This window comes from Petaurus breviceps, unplaced genomic scaffold, assembly GCF_028583685.1.
Source record: "Petaurus breviceps papuanus isolate PSGF00001 unplaced genomic scaffold, PetGlider_PUasm1.0 90451, whole genome shotgun sequence".
NCBI lineage: Eukaryota > Metazoa > Chordata > Mammalia > Diprotodontia > Petauridae > Petaurus > Petaurus breviceps.
In genome coordinates this window covers 2,115,496-2,127,810 of record NW_027187258.1, presented here as the reverse complement: position 1 = coordinate 2,127,810, position 12,315 = coordinate 2,115,496, and the positions used below count along the sequence as shown (strand labels likewise).

General features: G+C 48.2%; 1 protein-coding gene across 1 annotated transcript in view; it reads left to right on the top strand.

Moving 5' to 3' along the window:
- Nucleotides 1–2,862: 2,862 nt before the first annotated feature.
- The window catches only part of DGAT2L6 (diacylglycerol O-acyltransferase 2 like 6), a 16,323-nt gene continuing 6,870 nt past the window's right edge, over nucleotides 2,863–12,315 (top strand). Inside the window, exons 1-2 of the mRNA XM_069062372.1 lie at nucleotides 2,863–3,026; nucleotides 11,904–12,011. Of these exons, the coding sequence (XP_068918473.1) occupies nucleotides 2,942–3,026; nucleotides 11,904–12,011 (193 nt within the window). The 5' untranslated portion in view covers nucleotides 2,863–2,941. The remainder of the gene's footprint in view (nucleotides 3,027–11,903; nucleotides 12,012–12,315) is intronic.

The window sequence follows — 12,315 nt, the reverse complement described above, 5'->3', positions numbered from 1 at the left end:
TCAAACCACAGGTGTCCCTCAGGGCTCTGTCCTGGCCTCTCTTCTCTCCTCCCTCTATACTATACTTGATGTAGTATACATCAGCTCCCATGGCTTTAATTAGCATCTCTATGCTAATGGCTCTCAAATCTACCTATCCTGCTCCAACCTCTCTGCTGACCTTCAATCTCCCATTTCCAACTGCCTTTGAGACATCTGTTGCAATTGAAATGAAATGAAATGGAGGCAACTTAGGCCTCTACTACCTTTCCAATCTTTTGACGCCTTCCTCCCCATCATGTATTCTTTAATCCTGTGCCACCGGATTCTTTACTGCTCCATCACACCCTCCATCTCTTGGCTCTGGGCATTTTCTCAATCTCCTGCCTCTCCCTTCTCAACTCCACCTGCTGGATTCCCTGGCTTCCTTTAATTCCCAGTGAAAATCCCATCTTTTACCAGAAACTTTGCTCAAATCCTCTTAATTGCCGTGCCTTCCCTTGGTTAGTCATTTCCTATTTATCCTCTATATAGCTTGTTTGCATGTTGGTAAATCCCTTGAGGGCAGGAAGTATGCATTGGTAATCCCACCAGCTCCTTTGGGTTCCATTGCAATCTAGCTAACTGGATTGCTCCCAGAACTATAAAGCCAGCCTTAGCCTCTCTGTGGAGCTCTAGTCTGTCATCTCCAACTGCCTGTTGGCACCTCAAACTCAACGTGTCTAAAACTGACCATGGTTTGAGATGTTTGCTTGTAGGACAGGAGGGACCCTGGAGGTTTCAGAGGAGGAAACTGAGGCAGTCCAGAGAGGTGCTCAAACTTGGGTCCTAAGAGTTAGAGGTCCTAGATTCGAATCCCTCCTCTGCCGCCTACTACCTTGGCGATCTCCAAAGAAGTCCTTCCCCTCCCTAGGCTGCCATTATCTCTTCTCTAAACCAAAGCCAGTGTACTGTGGCACATATCTTCCTCACCTCCTACCTAATGCAATCAATTGCAAAATCCCACAAGCTCCGCCTCTATAGCACTTCTTGCATCACTAGCCTTGTCTCCGTTCACCTAACCACCAGCCTAGGCATCCTCATCACCTCTCCCCTGGATTGTTGCAATAGTCTGCTAACTGGTCTCCTGGCTTCCTTCACACAGCTACCAAAATAATCTTCTGAAGGCCCAGGTCTGAGCACTGCCCTCCTCTGCTCAGAAACCTTCAGATGCTACCAATGGCCTCTTGTACTAATAAGAATAACTCATTTGCATGACACTGTAAGGCTTACAAAGCACTTTGATTCTCCTAACAACCCAGTGAGGAGACTGTGGGCCAAAGAGATCCATGGCTTTGCCCAAGGCCCCATAGGTAGTGGGCTGAGGCAAACTTCAAACCCAGATGCTCACTACCACCATGGTTACTGCCATTTTATAGCAATGCCTCTTGTGAAATCCACGCTTTACCTTGGCATTCAAGGCCCACCACTTTCCTTTCTAGCCTAATTTCATTTGACTTGCCTTTTAACACTTCATACATCAGTCAAACTGGCATATTACCTTTTCCCCAAGCTAGATATGCCATCTTCTGCCTCTAGACACTCCCACTGAGCAGATTGGCTATCTCCAAGACTTGGAGTACCCTCCTTCATCACCTCTGTGTCTCAGCATCTCTCTTCCGTGGAGATTCAACTCAGTTGCCACCTTCTCCATGCAGCCTTCCCTGATTCTCCCCCTCCCCCAGCTGAAAGCATCTTCCTCCCCTTCAGAGACCCTGAGAGCACCTTTTGTAGCTCTCTCCTCTCCCCCTCTCTATTGGATACTTGTCTCTGTACATGTGTAACGTGTAACGGCCCTCTCCTTCCTCAGAGAATGTAAACTTGAGGGCAAAGGCACAGGGTGCTCGGCTCACCAACTTTATCAAGAAAGAGCTCACAGATTGAATTCATCCATGTCATTTTATAAAGGAGAAAAGTGAGACTTCGAGAAGGGAAATGATTTGGCCAAAGCTGTTTGAGTAGGGTCATAAAAAGACTAAAGAAGCAGAATGGAGGCCCAGGGGGGAGGGGAAGATTCAGGGTTTCCTGCCTCAGTCCAACTGCCGGCAGCCCTTTGCTGCCGAAGATGCAGGGCTCTCCTCCGTCTCTCTTGGCCAAGCAGGAAAAAGAAGTGGCCATTTTTCCATGGGCCTTTTGGGTTCTGGATTAGCCTCTTTTCCCCCAGTTTGGCCAATGGCCCCAGAGTCCCCCAGGTCAGGCTACAGTCAGCTCCAGAGGAAGTCAGACAGCATCCCTTGGAATCTTTACTATATTACTTCCTAGCTGTGTGACCCTGAACAAGTCACCACATGTCTCTGGGCCTCAGTGGCCTCATCTGCAAACTGAGGACATTTCACTAGGTAGCCTGTGAGGTCCCTACCCACTTGCAATCTATGCCCCTTGTGTGGACTTGGGTGAGTCACACCCATTTTCTGACTTCCTCAGTTTCCTCCTCTGTAAGAGTGCCGTTGTAGCTCTTAATCTCTAACTGATATTTCCAGCTTATAGTAGACCTGGGAGCAGGAAGAACAGTAGTCCCACTGGCATAGATGTGCATGCCTACTGTGCCCAATACAAGAGCTCCAGAGATGAGAATGTAGATCCTGTCCACAAGGACCTCACATTCTTGGTGGGGGTGGGGGGGAAGATGGGAAAGGGAGGGAGAGCAGGAAAGGGGGAGAGAGTGGGGAGAGAAGCAAAGAGAAGAAAGAAGGACACAGACATGATTCAGGGGACAGAAACTAGAGAACTGGCCAAGGTCCTGCTGAGGTGGAGGTGGGAGGTGGAGGTAGGTCAGCCCTTGTGTAGGAGGCTGGGGTGTGGCTGTGCTCGAGGAAAGGTTGAAGGTTGGAATTAGCAGGGAGCTAAAAAGGGCTCAGGGAAGAGATGTGAGCTTATAGGGCTTGGGTCTTCTGTGTGGGCTCCCTGCCACAGCTAGGACATCATGGCCTTTGGTTTCACAATGGATTTCCAGGCTGCCCTCCAGACCCTTTCCGTTCTACAATGGGTCCCCTTCTATGTGGTGCTAGGTAAGTGGGCCCCCAGGGAGGGGATGGAGGCCCACATGCCTCCCAGATCTCTTGTCCACCAATGGCTTCATGGAGCCAGAAGTTGTGTTCAGAGGAGAGGGAAAATGATGAATGACCAGGATGGCCAGGGGAGGCCAGGCCATCTAGGTGAGGAACTGGGGTAATGAGAACATTTCAGGGGAATTGCCAGCCATTTGGAAGTGTCTGGAAGGTCTGCAGGCATGGTAAGATTGGTTCCACTAAATCCTTGGCCAGAAATTTGAAAGGGCAGCTATGGGCAGCCATGGCAGTAGAGAGAAGGGAGCAGTGCAGAGTGGGTTGCATTTGGAGTCAGAAGTTGTTGTTGTTCAGTCATTTTTCAATCATGTCTGACTCTCCATGACCCCATTTGGGGTTTTCTTGGCAGATAGACTAGAGTGATTTGCCACTTCCTTTTCCAGCTCATCTTACAGATGAGGAAACTGAGGCAAACGGGGTTATGTGACTTGCTCAGGGTCACACTGTTAGTCAGTGTCTGAGGCCAGATTGGAACTCAGAAAGATGAGTCTTCCTGACTCCAGGACCTGGGCTATATCCACGGCAGTGCCACCTAGCTGCCCTGGAATCAGAAGACCAAAGTTCAGATCATGGAACTGCTACTTGCTGTCTGTGTGAACTGGTACAAATGACTTCCTCTTCTGGGCCTCAGTTCCCTCATGTGTAAAATGAAGGGGCTAAATGATATGCCTCCCCTCCATCTTTCCATCTGTGCTTCTGGGATCTAAGATGTTAAATAGGTAGAAACAATAGGGTTTGACCATTGGTTGGGTGTGCACCCTAACCCTGGGTGGGGGTGGGCAGGGGGAGGTAGTGGGGATGAAGCAGGGTGTTATAATAGAGAGAACATCCTAGGGGCAGAAGGCAAGGGGATCTGGGAAATGGAGGGGACAGTAAACTGAGCCAGGCCTGAAGTGAGCATGACTCGGGCCCTCATAGAATGGCAGTCTGGGCTAGGGAGGTCCCAGGGGGGAGATCAGACCTCAGGCTGGGTTTGGCATGTGGCCATCAGTCCGGCTCAGTTGCCACTTACTGATAACATGAGCTGTCCGGAAGCAGACTTTCTCACCGGAGATCTTGAAGCAGAAGTAAGATGGGCCCATGGGTAATACAGATTGGCCTAGATGGCTTGAGAACCCCAGCCTCCTCAGCCTAAGAAGGTGACATGTGGTCAGCCTTCTTGGCCTAGGAGAGGGCTGCTCTCCAACCCACCCTCAGGCTTCTCTTCTCAGCAAGAGATGGGGTCACTAGTTTCAAAGAACAGTGGATCAGAAATAGATACCAGAGCCTTGGGAACTACAGAGCCCAACTTCTTCTCTGCCCTCCCCCCATTTTACAGTTGGGGAAACTGATGCCCACAGAGAATGAAGGAGGATTCATGTCGCTCTAGTAGCACATAAGCACCTCTCATCCCAGTTCTGGGAGGCAGCGCCCAGAAGAGAACTGAAGAGCATCTCAAGGTCTTATAGCATGATCTGAACATTTGTGCATGGCTATCCAAGTACTTGGAGGACCACTTGCCATGGTCACATGTGTGCCGTGGTCACATGTGTACTGTGGTCACACATGTGCCATGGTCACACGTGTGCCATGGTCGCATGTGTGCTGTGGTCAAGCGTTCCCCAGAAGGTCGGTCCCACCTAAGCAGACTCCTCTCTTCCCCCTGCCCCAGCACTCACTCTGCTCCCAGAAGGCTCCACAGAGCCAGGGCCCAAGAGAGGAAGAAGAGATACCCTCCCTCCCGCCGGGCCTTGCTGGGCCCTCAGGATGCAGGTAGTAGACCAAGGCCCTGAGTTGAGAGGCCAATACTCTGGCCTTCCCTGTGGGGTGCTCACTGGCCTAACAACCTGAAATCACCGCAGAAGCTTGGTCAACATCTTGTCAACATGACCTGGGTTCATTTGTTTTCCTTCAGTGAGGCCCAAACTCTGCTGTACAATTAGCAACTCAAGCGCCACCCTGGTCAGGCCACATTTGGAGAGGACACTGGGAAACTGGAGAGTGTCCAAAGGAGAATGACTAGGATGGTGAAGGGCCTTCAAATCAAGCCTTAGAACAGCAGAAGTAGGAACCAGGGAGAAGAGAAGGAACCTGGAAAGGAAAGCATTTGGAGGGCTCCTCCCTCAGCCCCCATTTAATGAGGAGTCTCAGGAAAGCCATCCCATTCCCACTGGCCCCCCTAACTTTGGACTTCTTCATCATGGCCCCCTTCAGAGCCAGTCGCTGTGAAGGACTTCTTTTTTGTATCTGTATCTGCAGCACTTGTCTTTGTACATGCAGCTGCACACACATACACACGCAGAGGCATACAGCACACGTGTGTGTACACACACATGAACACACAGGCAAACGCACACGCATGCACACATATGCAGAGACACACATGCACACAGACACACATACCACACATGCACACACTCACACACATGCACACAGGCATACTCATGCACATGCATGCGCTCACATGCATACACTCATACCCACATGTACACACACTCATGCACACATAGAGAGATACACACGTACACAAGGCAAACTCACACACACCACACCCACGTACACACCCCACATGCAGACACACGTGCACACATGCACAGGCACATACACACCACACAGACACATATGCAGAGACACACTGCATACATACACATACATACACACACATGCACATGCATGTACTCATACCCACGTGTACACACTCATACACACAGAGACACATGCACAGACACACACATACCACACACGTGCATGCACACACATGCACACTCAGACACACCACGCACACATGCACAGTGCACACACCACACACATGCACGTGCACACACATACACACTCATACATACCACGCACATATATGCACACATGCACAGCACACATACCACACACATGTGTGTATGCACACTCACACACCACCCACAAACACACATGCATGCACACACAGTGCACATGCACACACACCACACACATGCCCTGCAGCACGATATAAGCTCCCAGAGTAAGGAAGTTAGAAAGTGGGCGGTGACTTTCCTGTCCCTGGATGTCTCCATGCAAAGGCTCACAGCACTTAATGAGCATTTTGTGAGTGCCTACTGTGTGCTGGGTGCCGTGCTGCTCATCTCTCCATTGATCAGAGCTGGAGCTGAAAAGGGCCCTGTAGTTCCTTATTTTACAGAGGAGGAAACTGAGGCCGTGAGAAGGGAAGGCATGTCTGGATCCAGCCCCATTTGTGCCTTCCCCCTGGTGCTTCCCCTGGCCGGCTCCATGAGCCATGTGTGAAGTCCCTACTGAGGTTCAGGTCACTTTCAGACCTTCACCGTCCACTCTCTCAGACTTCTTCCCTGCAATCTTGGTCTCCCTCCCTAGGAGGAAGGCACATTCCCCCTACAGGACCCAGGGCCCACTCACTGGGAAGCTGAGTTTTTAAATTGATGGTATCAGCAAAAGAGCCAACTTGGTCACGTTTACATAGGAGTCTTCTCCTTGAGCCTCCAGTTTGGCCCAGCTACTTGTGGAATGGACAGCCCGGGATCTGGATTCAAATGCTGCCCTGCCACTTACTTGCTTTGTGATCTTGCTCAAGGTCCTTCCTCTTCTCTCTGGGCTTCAATTTCCAACTTTGAAAAAATGAAAGGGTTGAAGCAAATGCCATCTGAGCCCCTTCCAGTGCTGAGCACACAGTAGGCAGCTCACACTTCCTGCTCCTTATTCCCTCCTTAATGATGAGTGTGTCCAAAAATCGTCTCAGAAGGCTGTGGTGGTGCCCTTTCTCATCCTCTGCCATGTCTCAAAACTTACCTCAGGTCCTCTGAGGCCAAGAGAATGGCTGCTCTCACCAAGCTCAGCCATTGTGATGTCCAAGGCAAATTCAGTACAGGAAATTCAATGCTGTCCACTTTGATTCAGTGCTTCCTCTGTGTTTCCCAGTTCATTTGCCATTTGATGACATTTATAATTAATAGAGCACTGTTCCCACAGAAACCCTGGGAGTTCATGGGATGAGGATTTTTATTCCCATTTTGCAGGGGAGGAAATTGACATTTCCTCAGGTCAGAGATATTAAGTAACTTGTTCTGAGTCACAGAGCTAGGAAAAGATGGAGCCAGGCCTCAGGATCAAGTCTTGGGACTCCCAACACAGCGATCATTCCACCATTCTATGTCAATGAAATTAAGAGTCCAATCCAGCAGTAAGAGTATGATGCCTACCCAAATCAAAGGGAAGATGGGGGCAAATCAGAAATCCAGACAAATGTAATGAGGCTTTTGGACTTTTGAAGGGGCCTTGGGGGATTTCAGTTTCTTGCACTTGTCTTTTTGCCCTGTGACTCATCTGAAAGAAGGGCCAGGGCCTTGTGTAATATGACTTCCAAGTCTGTGTATGTGTGGATTGGAAAGCTTTGTCCAAGATGACTGATCACAGTTTATATCATCTCAGCCCGTTCTTTTATGGGCTGATTGCCTGTGACAGGTATCCCCCAACTCTCATCTGTGGCTCCAAGAAGCTGTGTTACACACAGCAACCACACCCTGATTAAAACCTTGAACCAGACTGAGGGTGACCATCAGGCCTCAAACCCATCGGTGAGTTGAGGGGTGTCTACCCCAAGCATGTCAGAACGGGTAGGTAAGAACAATTTATTCCAATGACCATGAAGGCAACTGAGGCAGGCCCTGTAGGGCACTTGGATCTTGGTTTGACATCAAAGACACCAAGGTCTTCCACTGTATCCTGGGCCATCAACAGGTGTCCTGACTTTTGTCTTGCCACTGGACTTTGATGACTTTGGAAGAGACAGTGAGACTGCCAATTTTGTGCAACTGTGCTTCACTTCAATCCCATTCATCCATGAATCTTGTAAGACATCACCCCCAATGTCACTGGTCCTCTTTGAAAACAAAGACTGAGCAAAAATTATTGCCTGTGGTGTTTCCAAGCAATTATCTGACCCCTAAGCGGCCAGACTATGGCAGCCTATCTTCCCTCTGCCTTCAGAATGGGGCCAAGGCAGGTTTCTCAGAGATTTCCGATAGATGTGTCAGCCCCTCCTACTCACAAAGCCAAACTTCCTGAGTTGGGTGGGTGGGGGCCAGGCCATAAGAGAACCTACTGTAGGAATTGAGCACATTTATTTATTTAAAGCAATCAGGGTTAAGTAACTTGCTCAAGGTTTCACAGCCAGTTACTTCTGGGTGTGGTGCTGAGTATCTGAGCCCGGGATTCGATCCAGGTCATCCTGACACTGGAGCCGGTGCTCTTACTCTCTGTACTACCTGGCCACCCCTAAGCAATTGGGGTTAAGTAACTTGCTCAAGGTTACACAGCCAGATGTTTCTGGGTGGGTGCTAAGTGTCTAAGCCCGGATTCAATCCCCAGGTCATCCCGACACTGGAGCCGGTGCTCTTACTCGCTGTACTACCTGGCTGCCCCTGGGCACATTTATTTTAGAGAAGAAAAGACTTAGGTTGGGAAAACTACTGGAGCTGTCTCATGAGGGCATATAGAAGGAAGGAGAATGGATAGGGCTGTGGCCAAGGGACAGACACCAGCTTCTTTGGCTTCTTGCCTTGGCTTTTGGACCACCCTAAGAGTTTCCCCAAAGCTGTGTGGGGCAGATGCTGAGAGTGGAGGTTTCCCCTCAATGGAGGGAGGTCTTTCAGCAGAAGGACACTTAGACAGGTAGAGGCTGTAGGACATGGGTAGATGCCTCTGAGGGCCCTTCCTTGTTCTCCTTCTCCCTAGAGGATGACAGTGCCATGCACTTCTTCCTTCTTTGGGACACTGCCTCCCTTCTTAAGGTGAGGGTTTGCTGGTTGTGAAGCCAACCCCTTTCTAAAGATTCTGTCTTCAGAGAGAGCCTTTCCTTCTTTTGCTCCAGTCCAGCAATTTCATGTGAAACTCTCTGTGAGTGCTGTTCTGTACCTGCTCTTTAAAGTCTCTGGGTTTAGATGAATGGAAACCTGGGAGCCTGAGAGGTTAAGGAGCTTTCCTAGTCCAAGCATCACAGAAATAGATTACCTTGAACTCACATATTGGGATCTTTCTCCCTTTTCTCTCAAGCTGCCTCTAGAAATCTAACCCAAACCCTAACCCTGTTCCTAATAGTTCATAGTTACACTGTGTTTTATGTTCTCCAAGACTGTAGGGCATATTATATTCACATATTGTCTACCCAATCTGTTCCATTGGTCCACCCCTCTATTTCTTAGCCAATACCGGATAGTTTTCACGATGACTGCTTTGTAATACACTGAGATCTGGCGCGCCTACACCTCCTTGCTTCACTTTTTTTAAGCCTTGATAGGCTTGATCTTTTGAATTGTTTTTTTCTAGTTCTTGTCAGTAATCCTTAGCTAGAGTTTACATAGTGCTTACTATGATCCAGACACAGAAGTGCTTTACAATCATTATCTCATTTGATCCTCACAACCCCCCTGGGAGGGAGGTGCTATTATCATCCCCATTTTACAGATGAAGAAATTGAAGCAGAGGTTAAGTGCCATGCCCACAGTCACAGAGCAGATAAATGTCTGAGGCCAGATTTGAACTCAGGTCTTCCTGACTGCTGGCCTAGTACTCTATTTGCATCATCACCTAGCTGCCTAATGTTTGGTAGTTTGGTTGCTATGACACTAAATAAGTAAATTAATTTTGGTAGTATTGTCATTTTTGTTATATTGGCTCTACCTACCCATGAGCAAGTAATATTTCTCCATTTATTTAGATCTGGCTTTATTTGTATGAAAGGTATAAAGCCACGCATGAACAGCTTTCCAGAGGACTGCTGCTGTGAAGAGCGTACTCACTATTTATTCAATAACAAATCAGAGCAAAACATTCACAGAAAATCAAGGTACAGCATTCACAATGTCACAATGCAACAACTTATCACTAAAATGGCCACATAGTTTTCAACAAAGTACAATCATTTAGTAACTCAGTCATTCAATCATCCTTAAGGAAGCTTGCCTCCTTAAAGGACACAAAGTACAAAAGTCATGAGGTACAATTAAATTACAATTTCATCAGTCACTACTCAGAGGTCTTTTCATCTTGATTCAAGGCAGGTAGTTCTACCTGAATCCACCAAACTGTCATCTGGGTTCAAAGGCAGACAGCTCCCAGTTCCTTGTCCAGCTCTCCATGCAGTTCCTGCTCCACATTGGAGCTCACAGTGTCCAGTCCATCTCAAATCCTTCACAGTCTCTGTTCCTGGGAAGACAAGGCTTAATGAAGCCACAATGACATTCATACACATTATCAAAGCCACAACATTGATACAAAATACTGGCACCATAGTCATGCTTCCTTAGTCTTCTGCAGCTCCAGCTGGCCCTTGGAAGTCTTGCCACCACAAGTCCAAGTTCTATGTCAGTTCTCAATTCTCATTTCTCTTCTCAGTTCTTTTCAATTCTCAGTTCAGTCCAGAAATAGCAGTAGAAGCCCATCCTCAAGATGCTTGCTGAGAGAAATTCTCCATTCTCTCTCTCTCTCTCTCTCTGTGTCTCTCTCTCTCTCTCTGTGTCTCTCTGTCTCTCTGTGTCTCTCTCTGTGTCTCTCTCTCTCTGTGTCTCTCTCTGTGTGTGTCTCTCTCTGTCTCTCTGTCTCTCTCCCTGTCTCTCTCCCTCCCTCCCTGTCTCTCTCCCTCCCTCCCTGCCTCTCTCTCCCTCCCTCTCTTTCTCTCTTTCTTTCCCTCTCTCCCCCCCTCTCTCTCCTTCCTCCCTCTCTCCCCTTCCCCCTCTCTCTCCTCCCCTAACAGCAGCTGCTCTGCCTCCATGATGCTTATTCCAAGAAGTTCTGACTGTTCAGCTTGTGCTCTTCCTTGTATAGTATAATGAACACCGAGATATAACAGGGCAGCTAGGCCAATTATAATTTGATAGGAGTGTTTATTAACCGGCCGGGACTGCCTCTCAGACCGAAACACAGCCTCGAGTTTTCTGTTAGACATAATTTTATAGACAATGTGATTGCTGGCAACAGAATATATTTCTAAGGGGTTAGCATTGTTTCCATTGAGGCGAAGCTTTCTCAGTATTATTCTTGTTGAAACAAAACATTCTCAGTATTATTCCCATTGAAGCAAAGCGTTCCCAGTATTATTTCTGTTCAAACAAAGCGAAGCTATAGTCCCTTAGTAAAGCTTTGAATACAAACATAAACAGACCTGAATCTGTGGGAATCTGTGGCATGTTTTAGCAACACAGGTGAAACATTTCTTTACTATTGGAACCTATTAGGTGGTTTCCAAGGAACCCAGTAGAGGTACCCTCTAGCACGTTTAAGGGGGCTCTAGTGTATAATTTCTGGTGGGCACTTCAATAGGTATTAGCCCCTCCCTGTTCAGCCCCTTCCTGTTACATCAGCAATAAGGGCTCACATCTCCTGTCTCTTGACAGAGGCTTAATTTGAAACTAAGTGCTAAGTAGCTGTCAGCTTGGCAATACAAAGGGATCTTCAAATTTTATTACTATTAGAAAAGGTCTTTTATAATAGTTGCCATATAATTCTTGTGTATGGGCTGGCACATAGATTCTCAAGTATCTTATACTATCCGCAGTTATTTTGAATGGCATTTCTCCTTCTCTTCCTGTTGGGTTTTGTCTGGTTTCACCAGACTGCCAAACAGGGCCACCTCCTGATGTGACCCCAACTTCCCATTTTGCAGAAGCACAGGGAAGGGCACTTAAGTGAGTCTTGGACAAGATGACCTCAGAAGTGATCTAGTCCAACATCTGATAGAGGAGGAAACTGATGTGTGCACAATGTTGTTGGAGAGGAGCTTCAATTGCAAGGCTTTAGACTTGACTGTGGGTGATGGAATAACCCTTGGTACTTCCTCAGGAGCAATCCCGATCATTTCTGTGCCTGTCCTGCTGTTCACTAAGTACTGGATAGTGTCTGTGCTTACCTTAGGCTGGCTCTTATATGACTGGAGAACTCACAGTGAAGGTAAGTGGGAAGGGGGAGGGGACCCAAGAAATACCAAGAAAAAGAATGCAGAGTGGGAGACAGCTCAGAACTGCAAAGACATGGGAGGCTCAGGGATGCCCCAGCTCCTGGTGGAGCCAGAGGGTTAGGAACAATCCCCTCCTGGCCATAGATTGTGAGGTAGGTCCATTTCACAGAGGGGGAGCTGAGAGCTGGGATTTCAAGTTGTAGGCTCTAGAGGGGGTATGTTTGGAAGGGAATGAAGGGAGGGGGTATGCTGGGAAGGGAATGAAGGGAGGGGGTATGTTGGGAAGGGAATGAAGGG